The sequence below is a fragment of the Vombatus ursinus genome, unplaced genomic scaffold (assembly GCF_900497805.2).
Source record: "Vombatus ursinus unplaced genomic scaffold, bare-nosed wombat genome assembly UNPS02014801.1, whole genome shotgun sequence".
Classification (NCBI taxonomy): Eukaryota; Metazoa; Chordata; class Mammalia; order Diprotodontia; family Vombatidae; genus Vombatus; species Vombatus ursinus.
Genome location: NW_020954579.1, coordinates 13555710 through 13578028, shown reverse-complemented (window position 1 = coordinate 13578028; position 22319 = coordinate 13555710). Strand labels below are relative to the sequence as shown.

Sequence of the window (22319 nt, the reverse complement as noted above, 5' to 3'; positions counted from 1 at the left end):
GCTTTAGCCACAGCCCAGAAGTTTTGGTACATTGTCTCATCGTTATCCAAAAAGCTGCAGCCTGTAAAACTGTCTCAGCAAATAAGCTAAATGAGGTTGAGGGTAACCAAGGGGTCTCAAACCCATCAGTGAGTTAGGGGTGGTGTTGACCCCAAGCACGTAAAGTCTTCCCCGGTGGAATGAGTGGATGAGAACAATTTGTTCCAATTACCATAGAGGCGACTGAAATAGGTGTTGTAGAGCTGTTAGAGCTTGCCATCAAAGATGCCACTGCATCCAGAGCCATTGCCGGTCATCTTGACTTTTGCCTTGCCACTGAACTTCTATGACTCAGGAAGAGAGAGGCTGATGACTTTGTGCAACTCTGCCTCACTTAAATCCAATTCACTTGCAAGTCAAGACATTATCCCATAATGTTATTGGTCCTCTTTGAAAACAAAGGACAAACAACAACAACTGTAATTATTCTACATTAGTTGCATAATTCTTTTCTTGGGCTGTTTTTTTTTTTTTTAAGTTAATGGGGGCTGGGGAAAGTGTTTAGTGTGAAATCTTATTGGTCCCATGACCTGGAAGTCTAGCTTTACTAATACACGTTTAATATAGGAATCAAAACTGGTACCTTCTCTTGGTCTGTAAGATGGTCCTATGTCATATATGGTATATAAGGTATCCTGGGGGAACAGAAGGAGTTCCACAACATGGAGGAGTTGACTGTAAGACCTAATCATTCATTGGCCTTCAGCATATTACAGCATATTTGACTTTACATGTGCCCAGGTAAGTAGATTTAAAAATTATATTACCTGGCTTCAACTAAACTAATCTGCACAAAATGGAAAAGTGATTTTAAAAGATTCCTGCAAAGAAACCATGATTTGAAAATAATACTAATAATGTGACTACAATAAGAAAATGGAAGAGAGCAACAGGAAAATGGAAGAGCTGTTGCTTCCATTCCTAATACGAGCTCTTCATCAACCCCATCATGAGGTTAAAAAAAAAAACAATTACCATCTAATCTAATCTGACAAAAAGTACATAAAAAAATTTAAAATGATCACGATTATTGGAAGCATGTAAACTGTGCATAGGTTTTGACCCAGCTGTATTATTACGAAGCGTGTAGGCCAACAAAGAGATCAGGGAAAAAGGAAAAGGCCTACATGCAGCAAAACATTTATAGCAGCTCTTCATAGCAACAAAAAACTGGACCCTCAGGGGATAGGCACGTTTTGAAGACTTGGTAAACAGATTATGGTTTATGAATGTAATGGAATATTATTGCATCATAAGAGATGACAAAATGGATGGTCTCAGTGGGAACGGAGCCAGGATGGAATGAATACAACCAGGAGAATATGTGCAATGATAACATTATAAAGAAAAACAACTGGAACTATACTATATGTGCTATACAAAATGATGGGCTAGCTGATTTTAGAAAAACAAGGAAAGATTTGCGTGAAATGGTAATGAAGAGTGAAATGAGCAGAACCAAGAGAATGTTGTATACAGTAACAGCAATATCGTTCAAAGAACAACCATGAGCAACTAAGTTATTTTGAATATTATAAATATGCAAATTAACTATAAAGGAAAATGCTATCCACCTCCAGAGAAAGAACTGATAAATAGAAGTATGCTTAATTATGGTTGTACATATATATGTCAAATGGTGTCCTTCTTTGGTGTGGAGTAGGGAGAGGAGGGAGATAGTTCAGAACTTAAAATGTCACAAAAAATTAATTTAATTAAAATTTAAAAAAAGAAAAGAAAACCAACTTTGAAAGACTTTAGAACACTGATCAATATGACAACATACCAGAACTACAGAGAACCAATAATCAAACATGCCTCTATCTCCTTATATGAGAGGTAGACAGAATGAGATATACATTGTTGGACACAGGCAAATTGGGAATTTGCTTTGCTTGACTCTGCATATTGATTTTAAGGATTTAATTTTTTCTTTTGTGTTGTTTAGTTAGCAAGAGGAGATAAATGCTTGTTAATTTTTAAAAGATTATTTAAAAGATTATGATTTTGTGTCTATTGTCATTAACTATAAATCTTGCTCTGAGTATACATTGTATCTGAGATGTTATCTAACAGGACACCTAGGTGGCACGGTGGATAGAGCACTGGCCCTGGAGTCAGGAGGACCTAAATTCAAATCCAGTCTCAGACCAGACACTTGACACTTACTAGATGTGTGACTCTGGGCAAGTCACTTAACACCAATTGCAAAAAAAAAAAAAAAAAAAAAAAAAGGAGGTGTTATCCAAGGAGACTCTAAAGCCATTACAATTAAGAAGACATTTAAAAACTGGGATTTTGTTGCTGAAAGCAATGTAAACGTGTCACCTATAAAAACTCTTACATTTGTACACTTAAAAAACTTGGGCACAGAATTTTACTTATGTAAAAACTTTCTAAAGGAAGTTTCGAGGGTGTTGAACTTTTTTATTAACAATGTAAAAATGTAATACCTTTCAATTCCTTTACAAAGGACAACATTGAAATTAGGAAAGATGAAAGCTAACTAGCAGAATTTCAACATAAACCTTTGATTAATAGTTGGGTGGAATTGAAAAAATGAGAATCATAATTTAGTAGCGAACAATGCATTCCTTCCATTTGGATCTATATAACTTTTTCAGCCCATTACAGTCATTAAAACTACCTATTGAAATAATGAACTTAGAACCAGACATTTGACTCCCATGTCACAAAGTGTTAAGACAGTTTTTTAAATGATGAAACATATCACATTGCTCTCACCAACTTTTTGGTGAGAGCAAAAATGCATTTTATTCCATTAATAAAATAAAATTATTTTAAAAATATTATTTATTTCATTTTTACCTCATCCTTTCAAATTATTTTGTGGGTATGTTTTATAATATACAGAATATATGAGTACAGTAGCACATGAATATAACATTTTAATAAGTAAGTCTACATATATTGTAGGTGCATGCTCAAAAATGTTTTACTGACAGGGATGCCAGGATGAAAGGGTTATTGTCAGGGAAACAAAGACTGCATTGTTGAGAGTTTGTCTCCAGGAGCTGGAGCAGGTTGAGACCGGTGGAGCAATAAGCTTGTAAATCTGTCCATCTGAAACCAGATCCTTCTCCAGAAGAACGAAGGCAGTGCCCTCTGGGAAGGAATAGGGAAGAAAGTTTTAACAGACCCAGAGATAGGGCTGAAAGGAGAAGAAAAGATCAGTTCAAGGTGGGGGAGGGGGACAGCGTTTCTAACTCGTTAGGCTTTGCCAGCTTGCATTTCACTTAAACTCAGGTAAGACAGAAGTCGCTCCCAAAGACTCCCTCTGTACTCGCTTTGGGATTCACTGACGGCTCTGCTTCTAAGCAAATGCAAACCCCAGGACAAATGCCTTTGGAAACCTCAACCCCCAGGGGAAGCTGCCGCTGCCAGGGAGAAGTCTGTCCACATCCCTTGACTCGGATTTCACCCTGTGCCTGGCACTAGGAACTGCCAACTTGGCCTTCAGGTCCCACTACAAATTGCCACTTCTGTCATCTTATTTCTCACATTTCTTATTCCTCTCTGTAATCCCCACTACAAAGAGATAAGTCTGCTCATCCCACCCCCCATTCAAAGGCCCTAACACTTTCTTCCACTTGTGTTAACATGTAATATCATTTGTCTGGAACAGTTTCTTCTCTCTGTTCCATACAACCCAGTCTCTCCCCCTTCGGCTCAAAATGCACTTCCCTTTGGAAACCTTCCCTGGATTCTAAGCATTGCTCCACGCTTCCAGGTTAGGTTTATTTCACACGGGTCCTCTTCCTTTTTTTTAGAGTCCAGCCAAACTGGACTATTAGCCATCACCCCATCTTAGCTGGCTAGCTTCCATTTCCATGCACTCATGCAACCTATTCCCCCATGCCTGGCCTATAGTGCCTCCTCATCTCTGCAGGTTAAAAGTCTTCCTTTCCTTCAAGGCTCTGTGCTCAAATACCACCTGCTCCATGAAGCCTTCCTTGATTCTCTCAATGAAAATTTCTTCCCTTCTCAAATTTACCTTGAGCACTTTGTCTGGATCTCCCCATTACCTGCATGACATTCTACCCTGTATTATATTTACTCAAAAATGTGTGTGAGCACACTAGCATCCTCCCCCCACCATTCCTTTTTTTTTTAGAAATATTAAATCACTTTTTTCAGGCTTCAGACTAGATACTGAGAGAAAAAAAAAAAGACTCCTAGGGGAGGAGGAGGGAGTGTTTCAACATGTATGTGTGCTTTGCATTCCCCCTTCCCTAAAATAGACTGTAAGCCCAAGGGCAGGGATTGCTATTTTTCTTCTTTGAGTCTCAAACCTAGAGTATGTACCCGGGCACACTTGGCGCATGCCTTGTACATGCTTAAGATCCCAAGAATACAAAGTAGGAAAATAAACATTGAGTTGAACTGAATTCAATTTCCCTACCACCCTTCAAGGTCCTGGACAGAGCAGTGGACTTGGAGTCTTCTGGGTTACTTAGTGTGACCCTGGACAAGTCATCATTAATCTCTGCCTTATCTATGAAATGAGGATAATGGCAGCAGCCATCTCCCTGGATTGTCGTGACCAGATAATATATGTAAATAATAATATATGTAAAGTGCTTTGCCAAATTAAAGCCTATATAAATATTAATTATTTTTATTATTTATTACTGGGACCTATTTGTCTTACTTGTTGCTTGACGCAAGCGGGACATTGAATGAGGATCTGAATATGAGTTATACAGCTTTTGTTAACAACTGTTCTAATTAATTTGCATGTATCACTTCTTTCTTTAAACTGATAAGTTCCCTAAGAGCAGAGACTATTCCTGTGTAACAGGAGTACTTCCCTGTACAGATTTCAGGGGAATCCTATGAATTTGAATTGGGAAAACAAAACCCCACATCTTTATTTTCACTAACCTCTAACTGAAATTTAGCATTTTCTTCAATTATAAATGTAGACAACAAATCACAGTCATATTAGGTTTCACCAGACTGCCAAAGGGGCAGAAGTGTTCATGAGCCACAAAAGGTTAAGATCTTCTGCTCTGTAACAACCTGTCTATGAACAAGCAGTGCAGTGGTGAAGGGAGAGGAGACACTAAAATGATGATATCTGAGTCTAGAACCTGGGACCCAAACCCTCCTGCCACTAGTTGGGGAGGGAAGTGAAATAATGCATCAATCAGCAATAGCATATGAATGAAATCTAAGAACTGGAGACAGAAAGAAGGAGGCAAGAATGGATGTATGGAGATCCCTGGAGGGAAATGATAAGGATGCTGAAGACGGAAATAATTCAGGGTTTAGAAACCAGGGGTACCCCAGTATCATCTAGTTCCTTCCTTTGTGTCTTCAGATATAGAGTGGGCAGGTTGACTGGGATGGGAGAACTAGTAAATATTAAAGAATAATTCAATTATGAGTGTGGAACATGCTATGCCTTTTATAAATATAAATATATATATTTTTTAAAAAATTATTTCCATGTTGTAGTGTAAAATTCTAAACCTTACTTGAATGAAAGATCTAACCAGGCTTACTTTTTATAGGACAATTGAGTTCAGGGAGGGACTGGAATCCCGAGAAAGATTAGAGGGAAATCACTTTTGTGTGGACCTTGGTCTTGGGTTACACCCTGGACTAGAACTCGGTATTCTAGGAAGATCACATCCTTAAGGGTATACCTCCCAACATTAACATTTCAAAACACTAAAACTGTACTTTTAAAGTCTAGTTTTACTTCGCTATGGAATTTGTTTTTGTCTCAAAATTACTATAAAATTGTAAAGTTTGCGGCAGAGAGCTTTGCCAAGGTAGGGGGAAACTCTTCCCTTATCCCTTCACTCCCACTCCCCATCTCTCAAGAATTCTTAACCTGGGGTCTGTGAACATGTTTGTTTGTTTGTTGTTCTAAAAATATTATGATAACTATTTCAATTTAAATGGTTCCCTCTGTAATCCTATGTATTTTTTTTATTCATTTAAAAACATTATTCTAAGAAGGGGCTCATAGGTTTCACCAGACTGTCAAAAAGGTCCATGATACCAAAAAAAAAAAAAAAAAAAGTTAAGAGCCCCGACTCTATGCAGACTTATGGTTGGAATTTAATTAATAAATTTGCTTCTGTGCCAAAATCAAAGACTACAGAGTTTTTCTTTCACGTGGAAGAAATTGGGCATGTTCAACCTGGAGAAGACTGGTAAGGGGGAAGTGATGGATAGTAGTTGTCTTCAAGTATTTGCTGGGTTGTCAGGTATAAGAGGGTTTAGATTTATTTTGTATAGCCTCAGGGGGCAGAGCCAGGAAAAATGGGAGGAAATAGCAAAAAAAAAAAAAAAAAAAGAAGTGGAATCGACTGTTTCAGGGGATGGTGGTATCCTCTGTCCTTGAAAGTTTTCAAAAAAACTTTTCAGGTATGTTATATCCATGTATAAGTCAATGCTGTTAAGGTTCTTTCCAGCTCTCTGATAACTGTGATTCTATGACTCAACTCTACAAGCAATACCTCCAATCAGTAAGTATCAAGGGGAATTATTCCAAACCAAACATTGTGAGAGTCTCAGCTTGCAGCTCCTGCCTCTCTGATTAAGAAAGTCTAGGGAATTTGGATAAAAATTCAATAAACATTGGTTAAGCACTCAGAAAGCCCAATGCACTGGGCTAAGTGCTGAATGGGTTACAAAGAAATGGGCCCTCAAGGAGCTTGAAATCTTGAAGGCTGCGGGAAGCAAGGACCCTCACAGATGGTCTAAATTTCTTTTCTCTTTTTCTACTTCCAGGGTATAGATATTTACTGCTCTCTAGAGAGTGAAGGGAAGCATGGAGGAAGACTGTGTTCTTTCAGATGGCATCTGTCCAGAGCTTGGGGCAAAATGTCCTGGAAGGTCCTGTGAGTTTTGGAGGTTGAGGTAGGGGGAAGGGGACCCAGAAAAAGGCAGGGATCAGAAAGCACTCTAGAACACGAGTGTTTTTTAGCCTCATCTTCAGCATATCAGGGCAGCTCACCTTCTGACACGCCCACGCCACTAGCCCTGGCACAGGCTGCCCTTCAACCCCGACCTCTATGGTCGACCGTCCTCAGGCCTGGTTTTCACACTACGAAAGGTTCTGGGGAGCCACGTTGGAGAGACAGAATTTGGGGAAGAGTTCGATGAACGGGTACCACTTACACTGGATCAGGGAGAGCAGAAGAGACTGAGGTCTAGGGGGTCCCCAGAAGAGGACAGGCTGCTGCCCGGTGGCAATCCGCTGGAAAGAAGCGCTAGGTCGCAATTTTGCACTCCTGGGTTCAGCGACTGCCTTTCTGGATCTCCTTACCTGGTTTCTTGCAGGGGGCTGTTGGTCAGATTGTTGGCTGAATAGTAAAAGATGAACAGCAGTCCAGAAGAGACGGCCGAGAGCAGGAGGAGCAGCACCCGGAGAACCATCCCGCTTGGAATCCACATCCCACCGAGCCAGGGGAGCTCCATCGGACCGTCTTCTTGCTCTGCGGGAGTTCTCCTGGGGTTGGCCTCAGGACCAAGGAGCGGCCAGGAAGAGATGGGCAGGAAGGGAGAGGAGTTCCCGTGCTGACCTCTACTCCCCGCCCTCAACTTGATGTTTCCTCTCCCTTCCTCTCCCCATTTTCCTTTTCCCACCCTCCTCCCCAGGGGGTTAGACCCGAGGCTCAGCGGACTTTTTCGGGAAAGGGATGCAAGGAGCAGTTAAGTCTGAAGGCGTTCGCCCTCTCTCCCCATGCATCCCAAACCTCTGGGTCTCCATCTCATCGCTTAGGCTTGTGAGTCCGCGGGGCGAGAGAGGAGGAGAAGGAGGAAGTTACTGGAACCACAGCTGGGGGCACTGGGAGTACGGAACAAGGGGCCCAAGTCGGAGAGAACTGTAGCCACTCACCCTCCCCACCGCCCCGCCTCGCCTTTGCTACTGATGGTCTCCCTATGCATATCTTTCTCCAGTACAGTCCCAGTAAATCCCTGTCTAGCTCTCCGCTCAGCCCTCCCCACACAGTCTCTCTACCCCTCTCCCCAAGATTGCAAAACAAGGATGATTCCGAGGTCCCAGGGGCCCTCCTGGACACAGTTTATTCTGCGCTACTTGTGGGAAGTTGGAAAATGTTGAGAGAGGGGCTCTTGGGCAGTGTCACATGGACTCGGACGATTTACTCAGGGAGATGAAGAGATGCTGTCCCCTCGTGCCTCATCCTGGTATTGCAACCCAATCAATCTCAAGCTCCCCACCCCCACCCCCACTCCCCTCTGGCCTTGGTCCTGGGACCTGTGGGCATTAAACTTTGCGTTCCGTTGTTGGATGCAGAAAGGTAGAGTGTCCGCATTTTGCCCCAGCTCTGGAATTTTCCATGGTTCTGACTCTAATTAGCGTCTTGTTCGAAGGATGCAACACTTTTCTAAGCACTTCAGGCTGACCCTGGTAGTGTGATTTCCATCTGTCATTGTGGTTTCAAACCTAGTCATAGGCTCTGGAAAGGAAAGGGTATGTGTGTGTGTGTGTGTGTGTGTGTGTGTGTGTGTGTGTGTGTATGTGTTTGTACAGTGGGAAGAAAAGAGTAGGTGTACTTTCTGGTAGTAAATCTTGGTATTAACTCTTTATTTATAACCCCATCTAGTTTAAATCCAGGAACCCACTAGACCCTCCTATTTTCTTTTCAAAATATTTATAAATTTCATGGTCTTGGCCTGAAGTGAGCCCTTTCTACTTGGTTAGGGGGAGGGCAGTTCAAGTAGCTACCAAAGCTTAGAGCTTTCCCAAAGGTACAAGTGGTCCTTCTTCTTTCACAATATTCCCTTATGAGAAAGCAGACTGGCCACTTCTGAGCACCCTCCAGTTCTGTGGTGTAATGACTTTGGGACCTTGATATAGCCAGATGATACCTTCATTATGCAATTGTTTCCACAGTCTCTTCTCTAGTATAAAGTCATGGTTGAGGTAAAACTGCATTTTTTTCCACCTTGGGTCATAGTAGTGATCAGCAAATCAATGAAAGTCATTAGTGATGAAATTATAGGCACTCACCTGTGGAGAGGGTGTTGAGGGAAGAAAGGGTGTCCAAATTATGACTCTTTTTATGTCATGAGTGGTCTTTGCCCTGGTCCCTCCCTTCAGCTTCCCCTATCCTGGGTACACTACCCCTGTGCATTCTCGCCTCCCACTAGGTGTGATCAAATAGCTGTTCTCATCTGGGAAGGCCTGAGGGGATCCACCTACCACCACCCCAAATCTTAGCTTTACCTGATCACACAGTTGGATTGCAGAGAGCAGCAGAAAGGCATCATTAGAGGGGCGGTAGAAAGGCCAGTAGATGGTATCTAGGATCTCTGACCACAAAAACCTGTGAGCAAAGTCAGTCCCAACACTGTCAGAGGCAGTCTGAGTTCTGATGGGAAAGGAGCATGGCCTCATCCTCCAGTTACCTTTTGTATTCACCTGTTCTTCACATACTGAAGCAAGTCTGGATGTATCAGCAAATACCTGTCCAAAGGGAAAGACTTCATAAAGAAAAAGCATTCTGGGGTTTGAATCTGTGGGCAGGATCAGGTCACTTAGGCTGGAGACAGGGACTGACCCCTGAGAAGCTGGGGTACACAGGATCACAGACAGAGCAGGAAGGGATGTTAGGTGTCATCTAACCCAATTCCCTCATTTTACGTGTGAAGAAGCTCGAGTCTAGAGAGTGACAATGATGTGCCTGGGCTCTCCCTTTCTTATATTTCCATGATTCCAATATTCCCTGGGAGGGAATAGTGCAGGAAAGCTTATACTATATGCCATTTCAGATTATAAATAATGATAATCATAACTAGTATTTATGTAATGCTTTAAGGTCTTACAAATACAAGATGCCCCAAAAGTCTGATTGTATTTCATATATATATATATATATATACATATATATACATATACACATGTGCACACATGCACGTGTGTGTGTGTGTGTGTGTGTGTGTGTGTGTGTGTGTGTAATCCTCACAACAACCCTGGGCAGTAATATTATTATCCCTATCTTATAAATGAAGAAACTGAGGTGGACAGAGATTAAGTCACATAGCTGGTTAAGTATCTGGTGTAATGTGAACTGGTAGCTCCAGCCAAGGCTTCCTCCCAAATTTCTGCACCATGAAAGTTAACCAGTCTCCTAATACTCCAACCCAGAGATATTCTCAAGCCAGTTCTTACTGGCTCATGAGAACTGATTGTTAAATTTTCAGTGTGAGCATTTACACCTTGGAAATCAGCAAAGGGGTACAAATCAGAGCTTGATTTATTGTTTTGCTGGTTTGTTTGTTCTTTGTTCTAAAAGAGAATCAAGACATCAGGGAGGTGATGCCGTGACATGCAAGTGAATCAGATTTAAGTGAGGTGAATCGGATTTAAGTGAGGGAGGGCTGTGCAAAGTCACCAGCCTCACTTTCTCCTCCAGAGCCATTTGGGTCCGATGGCCAGATACACATCAGGATGACTGGAGATGGTCCCACATGCAGTGGAAGACCTTGGCCTTTTAAAGCTAAGGTCTTTTTATTGTCTAGATTTAAGGAAGTAATGGAGAAAATGTTAATGATGCAGATTAACTTTATTTTTTTTTCCTATTGAGATATTATTTTATTTTTGTTTTTTGTTACTTTGTTATTTATTTGTTTTAAATAGTATTTTATTTTTTCCCAATTACATGTAAAGATAATTTTTAACATTCTTTTTTTAATGTTTTTTGCTTTATTTTCCTCGCTTTTTTTAAAACATAACTAATATAAACGTATGTTTTTCATGACTTCATATACATAATGGGTATCACATTGCTGAAGGGAAAGAGAGAATTTGGAATTCAAAATAAAAAAATAATGTAAATAAATGACAAATAAAGTAAAAGTAATTTTGGTCACAGAGAACTGCCAGTTTGAAGGCATGAATACAGAAGATGAGATGTTTTATAAGGGAATAGCTAGTAGTCCAGTTTAAAAGACAGATTTTTCACTTATTAATCATTTAACAAATTTTAAGTATCTACTATATACCAGTCACTATACTAGATGCCTGTAATACAAAGAAAAAAAATGAAGTAGCCCCTTTCCTCAAAGAGCTTCCATTATATTATTGGCAATATCTGAAGATATATGTGCATAAAGAAGAAATACTAAACTAGACTTTCATAGTCTGACCCCCCTAAACCTTTTCTAGTCTTCTTATACCTTATACTTGATCACACACTCATGGCTCCTGTGACCCTGGCCACTTTGCTGTTCTTTGAATAAGACATTTCATCTTCCAAATCCAGGCACTGACCCTTGCTTGTTCCCCATGCTTAGAAATCCATCCCTCCTATTCACTGTTTCTTAACCTCACTTGCTCCCTTCAAGCCCCAGTTAAAATCTCACCACTCAGGAAATCTTTTCTGATCTCTCTTGAATCAGTTCTGTGCCTTTCTTGATTACCTCCAATTTATTCTCTACGTAGTTTGTTTGTACCTAGTTGTTTGGACGTTGTCTCCTCCAGTTGACTGTGAAGTATTTGAGATCAGGAACTTTTACCCTTCTTTGTATCCCCAGTGCTTAGCACAGTGCCTGGCTCATTGTAGGTGCTTCATAAATGTTTATTGACTGCTGGACCAGCTAACATTTTAAGGTTAAGTGCTTCACAAATTATATTTCATTTTTTTCCTCACAACACCCATGGGAGTCGGGTGCTATTATTATTCCCATTTTGCAGGTGACGAAACTGTTGAAGTCAGGTTAAATGAATTGCCTAGGGTCGCATACCAATAAATGTCTGAGACTGGATTTGAATTCACAACCTCTTGATTCCAGAACTAGGGCTCTATCTGTTGAAGGGAACAATACATAATGAACCTGGAGAGAGAGGTTGGATCCAGTGTGTGAAAGACTTTAAAAGTCCAACAGAGGAGTTTATAGTTTATCTTAGAGGCCACAGGGAACCAATGGAGTTTATTGGACTGTTTGGTCACATGGCCAGGAAAATCACCTTGGCAACTATATGAATGATAGGTTGGAGAGATTTGGGACAGTGAGTCCGATTAGGAGGCCGATTCAATCTGTCTAGCTGAAGAAGGTGAGGCCCTGAGCAAAGATGATGGGTGTGCAAGTAGTGAAAAGGGACAAATGCAAAACATGTGAAGGTCAAATTGGTAAAAATTGGCAACTGATTGGCCATATTCGGTGAGGAGTTCAGGATAATACTTAGGTGTAAACTTAATTGATATTCTACAATGCTATTACCTCACTAGGCATTGTTTGTTTTAAATAGTATTTTATTTTTTCCCAGTTACATGTAAAGATAAATTTTTAGCATTCATTTAAAAAAATTTGAGTTCCAAATTTTCTCCCTCCCTCTTAGGTTAAATTTAAAAGTTTTAATTTTAATTAAATTTAATTTAATAATTAATATTTCATTACTAATTAAAATTACATTTTAATTTTTTTATCCAGAGAGCCAGTTGTTAAACATTTCCCAGCATACCACTGCTCTAAACCCATGGAGCAAGGGGAGGAGGGAAGGTACCTACTGTAAAGGTACCATGACAGCTTTTACCATGATCTGGTCATGTAGCATGTGCTCCAGCCACTCAAAATCCTGATGCCCTTCAAGGAAGTGCAGGAAGTGGATGTCCTAGGGATACAGATTAAGAACTGGGAGCCTTACCTTTGGGGACTAGGTCCCAAGGCACTCAGTCAGTCAATAAGATGCTGTTGTGTTTACTAGGTACTAGACACTGTGTTAAGTTTGGGGGATACAAAGGAAAGTGAAAATATTCTCTACCTTTAAAAAGCTTACATTCTAATGGGGAGCCACCCAATATTCCTATCCCAGCCTTCCGCAGGTCTGGTCTACTTGCTTTTCTACCTTATCTCATGTGGCATAGGAGAAAGAATACTAGATTTGGATCATAAGACCTGGGTTCTACTACTTATTATCTGTGTGACCTTGGGTAAATCCCTTTAACTTCTCTGGGTTTCAGTTTCCTCATCTCTTAATTGAGGAGGTGGCTCTCGATCATCTCTGTGGTCACTTTTGGTCATCTAAATCTATGATCTTGGCATCCTTTCCCTCAGATGTCTGGGGCTCTGGCTCAGTGGCAGACTTGTGTGAAGTCTAAGATACCAGGACCAGGTCTGACCTCTTTTCCCCCTGCTTCTTGGGGGCTTTACCTTTTTTTTAATTTTACACCTGGCTCACCTTTTCCATTGGCATTTGGTGAAAACCCTGATTCTTCAACAGGTCAAGTAATATGGTCAGACTGTGCAAGGTGAAACCATAGAAAGAAGTCTGAGTGCCCACATCTTTTTCATAGCCATTGATCAGAGTCCCATTCACCCTAGAAGAGAGAGACCACTTCAGTCTGAGTAAACATTTGGGAGGTGAAGAGGGGAGCAGGGAAAAAAGATCAGGTGGTCTCTTTAAAATGAGGGGATTGAATGAGGGGATCTCTAAGACCTGCTCTAAATCTAGGATGCTATGCTCCTAGATGTTGCCTTCATCATTGTTACCCATACTTGGAGTTTTGAGGGAGTCTCAGAGTCTCCAGCTTTCAGAAATCTACTGCTTCAGAAATAGGGCAGGTGGTGCAGTGCATAGAGTACTGACCCTGGAGTCAGGAGGACTTGAGTTCAAATCTGACCTCAGACACTTGACACCTACTAGCTGTGTGACCCTGGGCAAGACACTTAACTCCATTGCCTAGCCAAGAAAAAAGAAATAGGGCATTGTTTTGTGCTCTGGGAGAAAATGTCATTGCTTAGAATCTTCTCCCCAAAGAGTTTGTAGGATGGATGGAAGGGATGGTGCTTGGAGATTTGTGGTTGTGATGAGTAGCTTCTGGAGTGAATGGGATGTCTTCTCACCCGAACACATAATCGTGCCTGTCTATCTCCTGGCCCACTCGAGACCTTTTCAGGATGCCTCCATTCCCCACTACAGCACAGATGATACATTGGGAGCCCCCAGTTTGGGGGCGGGCAGCCAAGAGAAGTTGCTGTTGAGAGACAGGTGGGAACTTCTCCAGGATTTCTCGAATCACTAAAAGAGTGAGAGTTTCTGCTCAGAGCCCTTGATGGCACCCAGGAGTCTGTTTCACAGATCTCCGGCAGAGGCATGAGGGTTAAGATGCACACCTGCTGTCCTATGCCAGTCTCTTAGCCATACAATTACTTCCCCTTCCTATCATTGGTACCTTCTGTTTTCTCCAGCCCTACTGCCCTCCCCTGCCCTCCACCATGCAGGAGCTCACTGGAGTAATTGAGGCCTATGAAGCCAAATGGAGGTTTAAAATGTTCCAGCCGATACCACTCACTGAGGTTGAAATGTTCCAAATCCAGGAAAAGGGTGAGGTTAGGTGGAAAGCGTTCCCAGAGTCAGGAGGACTGGGCAGCTTTGACCTTCACAGGGCAATTCTGGAGCCCCAGGGTTGAGTTGGGCATGAAAAGGCATAAGGAGGCCTAAGTGGAGGCTGGGGAAGGGGTTCATGGACCCAAGAAGGGCACTGGCTCCTGCTCCCTGTTCCTGCCAGGGGGCTCAACTTCTATATTGTTCCCGGGGTCAAGGGTTTCTCTGCCTTCTGCAATTTGTATAGGCCCAGGAAGGAATCCAGGTTCAATCACACTTCAACCTACCAGGCTTATTTCATACTCCTCCCCTTCATAATCTTAGTGTTCGAGCCAAATTGACTTATCTGCTGTTTGTCCCGCATACGGGCTATTCCATTTCCCACCCCGTGCCTATAAATCATTCCTTCTTCCTCTTTACCTTTTAGAATCCCTCAGTTCTTGCTTTTTTTTTTTTAAAGAATCAGCTCAAGTGCCACCTTCTGTAGGAAGCCTGCCATGATTCCCTCTCTTCTCCAAGTAGTTAGTATCTATCTACACACACATATATGTATGTGTATGTATCTATATGTATGCATGTATGTGTATATATACTGCATTTACTTATCTGTGTATGTGTTGTTCCCTACCAATAAAATGCAAGCCCCTTGAGGACAGAATTGTTTTGTCTTTGTCTTTGTGTTCCCAGTACCTAACAAAATACCTGTCACACTATAGGCACTTAATAAATGCTTGTGGAATGAGTGAATTTATTGAATCCACTAAAAATTCTGCTAGCCAATCTTTAGAGAATAGGCAGCCTTGAGACAGAGGTGGGTGTGTATATTCCCATGAGTACACATGGGAATAGATGAGCACAGATCATTGTATTTTATGTGCATAAATAAAAATGCGTGAGTGTGGTCATAGTTATCAATAGCATTGGAGTACCAAGACTCAACATGTGGGATGTGTGTGTGACTTGTGTTTTAGGGTCATGCTCTGTAAGGTGGAGGTTGGATATTCATTAGGAGCAGAGTTGGGGACAAGTTTGAAGCATTTCCCACTGACCACAGAAAGGATATTTCTTATAGCCAAAAGCCCAAGCCAGGTGTCACAAACACAGCCCAATTTGTTGAAGCTCCAGGCCTTCCCTGGGATGGGCAAGGTTCAAATCTTGACCATCTCCTTCATTCAGGAAATTAACCTGGGGTCTAGAACATGTACATACATGTATACACCAGAGAGAGAGAGAGAGAGAGAGAGAGGAGAGAGGAGAGAGAGAGAGAGAGAGAGAGGAGAGAGAGAGAGAATAGAAAGAGATAATAGAGAGATAAATAGATACATACATAGATAACCATTTCACTATAATTAGCATTTTATTTTATGCATTTAAAAACATTGTTCTAAGAAGAGATTTATAGGTTTCTCCAGACTATCAAAAAGATCCAGGACACACACACACACACACACACACACACACACACAGAGTTAGGATCCCCTTCTCCATAGATAAGGCACTGCCCCTTTCCTATGTGGACATTTTGGTGACTGGAAGGTCGGGAAGGGAGAATATTTGCATAGGAAACACTGCTAAAAATCAACTTGTGAAGAAACAGCCTCTCAGCTAAAATGTTGAGAAGAAACATAGACTGAGGCCTTAAAGAGAACGGCCTCTCAGGTAAATATACTTTTGAGGACTTGTTTGAAGACAGAAGAACGACTGAGTGAAGGATGACTGCAGGACGTTGTGGCCTATAGCTCTTTTACATGTGACTGTTTTAAAGGTTAAATTAAGGATATTTCTAAAAGCTACAGGTTAGGGGCAGCTAGGTGGTACAGTGGATAGAGCACTGGCCCTGGAGTCAGGAGGACCTGGGTTCAAATCCAGCCTTAGACACATAACACTTACTAGCTGTGTGACCCTGGGCAAGTCACTTAACCCTATGGCCTAGCCAAAAACAAAACAAAACAAATAAATGCTACAGGTTAATTTTATAAGATTCCAATGGAAAGCAAGTTGTACATGATGGAGAGCTGCAGTTTCAAACACCATCTAGCAGCTAGGTTGTTGTTTGTCCTTCATTCTCTCTCTCTCTCTCTTTTTTTTTTTTTGGCTAGGCAATGGGGTTAAGTGACTTGCCCAGGGTCACACAGCTAGTAAGTGTCAAGTGTCTGAGGCCAAATTTGAACTCAGGTCCTCCTGACTCCAGGACTGGTGCTCTAGCCACTGTACCACCTAGCTGCTCCCCCCACCTCTTCATTCTCAAAGAGGACCATGGCATCAGGGAGCTGATGCCACGACTTGCAAGTGAATTAGATTTAAGTGAAGAAGGGCTATGTAAAGTCATCAGCCTCGCTTTCTCCTCTGAAGCCATCTGGGTCCAGTGGCCAGATATAGATCAGGACAACTGGAGATGGCCCCCAGCAGCTAAGTGGTTGGTTAGCTGGTGTCCTTTGTTCTCAGAGAGGACCAAAATGACATCACTAGGTTGGGGTCCAAGTACAGTGTGTCCCACTGTGGCTGATCAAACCAGTACAAGCTTGGAAGGCTCTATCAAGGTCAGGCACAAATAGTCCATATGACTATGCATGGTACCATGCATAGAATGCATAGATTTGGAGTAAGGAAGATCTGAGTTCAAATCTTGACCCTGGGTAAGTCACTCAACCTCCCTCAGCCTCAGTTTCTTCACTTATAAAATGGGGATAATAATAACACCCACATCCCAGGGTTGTTGTGAGAATCAAATGAGATAACATATGTAAAATACTTTGCAAACTTTAGGGTGGTACATAAATGCCAGCAATAGCTAATTCCCCCTCATTCTAATATATGCAAATAATCATTCTATTTGGTGTTCAGAATAAAAATTTTAATTAACTTCTAAAATTTTAAACTGAGGAATTGTAAATCAAATCACTAGAGATTAAAGAATTATGTAAGGGCTGCTCAAGTCATGTAAGTAGAATTGTTAAGTATCTCATTATAAGTTTTGAGGAGGCACTGATTTGAGGCATCAGAAGATATAGGAAGAAGCCAGAAAGAAGCGAGAGAGAGAGAGAGAGAGAGAGAGAGAGAGAGAGAAGAGGAGGGGACTGAGTACAGGAGAAATAGTTTGCAGAAGGCATAGAAGGTGTTGAGAGAAGATACTTATAGAGGACAGAATACAGCAATAGGGGCTGAGTTAGCTGAAAGAGCTAATTGCTGTCTGATAGACTCTGCAGCTGCTGAAGGCTTATTGGAAGAGAACAGTTTGCCCGAGGCAATGCCCATTCCATGAGTGATGTCATTAGTTTTCTTTGAGAATGAAAGACAAACAACAACAACCACCACTACCACAACAACAATGTAAGACAGCTGAATTTTGCTGCTTTGTGAAGAGCTATCTGGGCTTTTTGCTCCCCAGAGCCGCCTACAGTCTGAGAGCGGGATAATCTCTCACACAAGCGGGGTGGCTTGCTACTGACCTCTCTGGTTTGAGAGGGAGAAACAAAGGGGAAAACATGTATCTTTTGCCATAAGAGATTCGTCTTTGCTGTAGGCAGATCGGAGGAGCTTAGCAGTTCTTTAGTTTAAGGGAACTGCTTGTCTCTGAAATACTTTTTCAGCATGTTGCCAAAGGTGACTGTGTTCTAAAAGAGTTTGTGACTGCTTCAACAGCCTGAGATGAGTAAAGAAGCGGTTATGCCAGGTAGGAAAGCTATGAGAATCATAAAAGAGCAGGGAGCAGAAAAGAAATTTTGTCCACCAGGTAATGTATAATGTAGACTGTTCTCTAAAAAACCTAAGGACATCCAGGTTTGCTGTCCAGAATCATGAGTTGCCCCAAGTACATTGGTTGCCCCACTCATATGCATCCCTGCTAAGTTCATGTAAGTGTATATCCATTTTCCCACACACACCTCATGTATATTGATGGGAAACTGTGACCCAGGTTTATAGGTAATTTTTTTTTGTTTATTCCTGCTCCTATTTTCTATTGAGTAAATGTTATTCTAATTACTATTGCCTTTTATTGAGTAAATGTTATGATTATTCCTGCTTTTGTCTTCTACTGAATAAATTTTATGGTTATTGTTGTATTTACCTTATTCAATAAAGTCGTGTTTAAGAGTTACTGGTGTCATAGTGACTGATTTCATGTAAGTGAGAACCACACTAGTAGGGACTCGGGAACTATAGTAATGAATAGTAGAAAAATATGTCCACCACCACCACATACACATCAGTGTTATGCCCAGGATTCTGATAGAAAGATGTTCTCCGTGGAAATACGTTTTGTGTGACTGTACATGTATAACCTATATCAAATTGCTTGCCTTTTCAATGAGGGGGGAGGAGAGGGAGAGAATTTGGAGCTCAAAATTTAAAAAAAAGTGTTAAAATTTGTTTTTACATGTATTTGGGGAACAAATAAAATGTTAATTAAATTTTTAAAAAATTTTAAAAGAAAGATGTTCTCAAGAGTGGGCCAGGAACTATACACAGCAATCCGTATCATCACAGGGAAAAAGGGATAAAGGCAGAAGGAAGACTTCGAGTTACATTCAATGGCAGACCAAGAGCCAGGATCATAAAAAAATCTAAAAAAGAAACCCTGGGCTGGAGTGAAGAAAGTAAAAACACATATGAGTAGGTGACACTTTCAGAAGCTGTCCGGAAGATTCACCATTTGTGGGCTTCCTTCTTCCAATCTATATTCATCCTCAAAGTCCCATCGGGGCTCTGCCTGGAAGTCTTCCACTTTTAGCCTTCTCTTGCTTGTGGGACTGGGACCTTGGAAAGAGGCAGTTGGCCTAGCTGTCTGAGCACTCTTGCTGATTGGCAGAGGTGTTGGGATTCTGGTCATGGCCTTGGTCATTGTACATATCCTCTTCCCCTGGACCTCTGTTCTGTCTGTCCCCTTGTCCTGACTAATGAGTCAGTCAAATAAGCATTTATTAAGATCTTAGAATGTGTCAGGCACCATGCTAAACACTGGGAATACAAAGAAAGGTAAAAAGAGTCCCTGGCCTCAGAAAATATATTCTAATGGGGAAAACAACTTGGAAATAAGTAGGTACAAATAAAATACATGGAAAGTAATATGGGAGGGGAAGCTGGAGGAATTCAGCAAGACCTCTTGAAAAAGGATTTCAACCTGTAATTATCCCCTTGTCCTGACTGTCCCTGGACCATTCCTACCTAGGTAGTACAATAGATAGACCTCTGGGGCTAGTCAGGAAGATGGAAGATCTGATTTCAAATTCAGACTCAGACACTTACTAGCATTGTGATCCTGGACAAGTCACTTAACCTCTGTCTGCCTCAGTTTCCTCAACTGTAAAATAGGCATAATAATAACACCTACCTCCTAGGGTAGTTGTGAAGAGGAAATGATATAATATTTGTGGCATGGCATGATTTGTGGTACATAGTAGGTGCTTAATAAATTTTTTCCCTTTCCTTTCCCTTGCCTTGCCTTCCCTTCTTTTCCCTTTCCTTCCCTTCCCTTCTCTTCCCTTGCCTTTTCTTCCCTTGCTTTACCTTCCCTTTCCTTGCCTTCTCTTGCCTTTCCTTGCCTTCCCTTCCCTCCCCTTGCCTTGCCTTGCCTTCCCTTCTCTTCCTTTTCCTGGCTCAAAGAACTTGGCCTTCACTGGGGATGCTGACAGCTTCCCTTAAGGGTCCACTCTAACTTTTTGATTGGGAACAAAATCTTAGGTAAAGGCAGTATCAAGGTTCTAGGTTAAAGCAGATGGGAAGAAATATAAATAGCCTTTATTCTTGTGCCTGGGCCAAATTTCAGGCCTGACTCAGTAAGAGAAAGTGTTACCATACCCATTGCCAAAGATATGGAAGAAATTAAATTGATTTGGTATCACTTCATAATTGATTCTACTCTGTGCCTTAGCTATCCAAGACAATTCCAAAGGTCTCATGCTGAAAAATATTATCTACCTACAGAGAAAGAACTGATGGAGTCAATATAGATTGGAATTCACTTTATTGTTTTTGTAGGGTTTTTTTCGTCTGTGTTTTCTTTCACATGACCAATATAGAAATATGTTTTACATGACTGCACATGTATAACCTATATCAAATTGCTTACCAGGGGTTGGGAGAAAGGGAGAGAATTTGGAACTCAAAATAAAAAAAAATGAATGTTAAAAATTGTTTTAACATGCAATTGGAAAAAAATATTATTTTAAAATAATTGATTCTATTGATTCTATCTGTAATTGATTTTAATAATTAATTTACTTATAGTTTTCAACATTCAGTTCCATAAGATTGTGAGTTTTGAATTTTCTCCCCCAACCTCTCCTCCCCACGATGACATGCAATCTGATATAGGCTCTACTTATACATTCATATTAAACTGTAATTGATTCTATTTTGTATTACTGCTCCATTTTTGTGATTGCTCAAGCTACATTTCTTTGTCTCTTTGCCAATGAACTGAGTTTAGAAGTTCTGTTCTCCTGCTAATCTCTGTTCTATTATTGCCTCAAGGAACTCTCTTATCTTTGAGGGATGCAGGTAGATGCCAGCGAGTGTGGTTTATTATCTTTACACTATAAAGCTATCCTTCAATAATGTTTGTTTTGTTATCTAAAAAAGTCTGGTCCACTATCTCTAACCTTGCAGGTGGACTCAAACAATGAACATTTCTTAGTCACAGGTGGGAAGCAGGAAGTTGTTGCTAGCCTCTCATTCTCAATTTCCATGCAATGGTGTTGTCCTCACCCCTATGATGTTGCAACGGCATTATTTTCCTCACCTGCCCAGTTCTATTTTTTGTTCTATGCTTATAAAAAGGGATTGCACCTTTTCCTCTAGATCATTGGTCTAACTGAGGCAGCCATTTGACCCACTATATTAACAGGTTTGTACCCTACTAATAAACTGATAAAGTTTGGAATTCTGTGCCTCAGTTTACCTTTATTAAATTCTATCACAATAGTATATTTTATCAAAGGGTTTTACAGTTGGAAGGGGCCTTACATATCATTCTAGTCCAACCTTGTCATTTTAGAGATGAGTAAACTAAGACCCAGAGAAGTAAAATGACTGTTTTGCAGAGGCAAGACCACTCCAACATGGAGTCAGAGGACCTGGGTTTGAATCTAGACTGAGCTACGAACTGTAGGGAAGTCACTTCTATTCTCTGGGTTTCAGTTTCCTCCTTTATAAAATAATGAGGTTGAATCACTAAATGATATCTAAGATCTATTCTACCTCTTAATCTTGAGATCAATCCTCTGGACTCACACCCCAACACAAACCTTTTGGGCTACAACTTTGATGCCAGTGTCCCATCAGTTGTTGGGGATTAAGGTGGGGGGTTGGAAGGAATCCAAACTCTCATTCATTTTCTGCCACTGATAGTCGTTGGCCTACTGAAGTTTCAGATAGCATGGGTTGTCTCAGTTGGTCTTTACCCTTTATTATTCTGTTTCTCTACGAGGCCAGAGTACACAGCTTCCAGGAATTATTTTCACACACACACACACTCAGAAGAAAAGTTTCTATCTGTGCCTTCTGTTTCCCAAAATCTTCCTAGGCTCTCCCTCCCCAGTAGAACATAAGTAACTTGAGGGGAGGGACTACTGTCCCTCTTTCTGTCCCTAGTTCCTTAGGCCTTTTCCTTACTGCTTATTCAGAACTCTCCCTGAAAATCTGAAGCAGTATCCCTGACTGCTTAGATGCCCACATAAACCACAGGAGATCTCCAGCTGTTTGCCACCCCAAATTTTTGGAAGCCACACAGCTTTATTCATTTTTTTCAGAAAGAAGAAATTTGGGAAAGGGTAGACTCTTACCTGGAAGGGTAATATTTAGGTTCCCTGATAAAGGAAGAAAGGGAGAAGAGGAGCAAGAAGACTGCTATATATAAGATACAGAGGAAGGCCCACCAGCTCTGACCCAGTCTCCACTGGCAGGACCTCATGTTGGTGGGCTGGTCTGGAGCTGACATCTCTGAGTA

The 22319-nt window shown here is 41.2% G+C and overlaps 2 protein-coding genes across 2 annotated transcripts in view; both read right to left on the bottom strand.

Moving 5' to 3' along the window:
* The window catches only part of ST6GALNAC2 (ST6 N-acetylgalactosaminide alpha-2,6-sialyltransferase 2), a gene marked incomplete at its 5' end in the record, with an annotated part of 58404 nt that extends 50673 nt beyond the window's left edge, over positions 1 to 7731 (bottom strand). Inside the window, one exon of the mRNA XM_027872984.1 lies at positions 7346 to 7731. Within this exon, the coding sequence (XP_027728785.1) occupies positions 7346 to 7731 (386 nt within the window). The remainder of the gene's footprint in view (positions 1 to 7345) is intronic.
* A 1096-nt stretch (positions 7732 to 8827) lies between these two features.
* On the bottom strand, positions 8828 to 19214 carry ST6GALNAC1 (ST6 N-acetylgalactosaminide alpha-2,6-sialyltransferase 1). The gene is given in 8 exon segments (XM_027872983.1): positions 8828 to 9055; positions 9272 to 9371; positions 9467 to 9561; positions 12566 to 12658; positions 13226 to 13364; positions 13891 to 14065; positions 14277 to 14439; positions 19023 to 19214. Coding segments are annotated over 8 exon segments (1185 nt in total).
* Positions 19215 to 22319: the final 3105 nt, after the last annotated feature.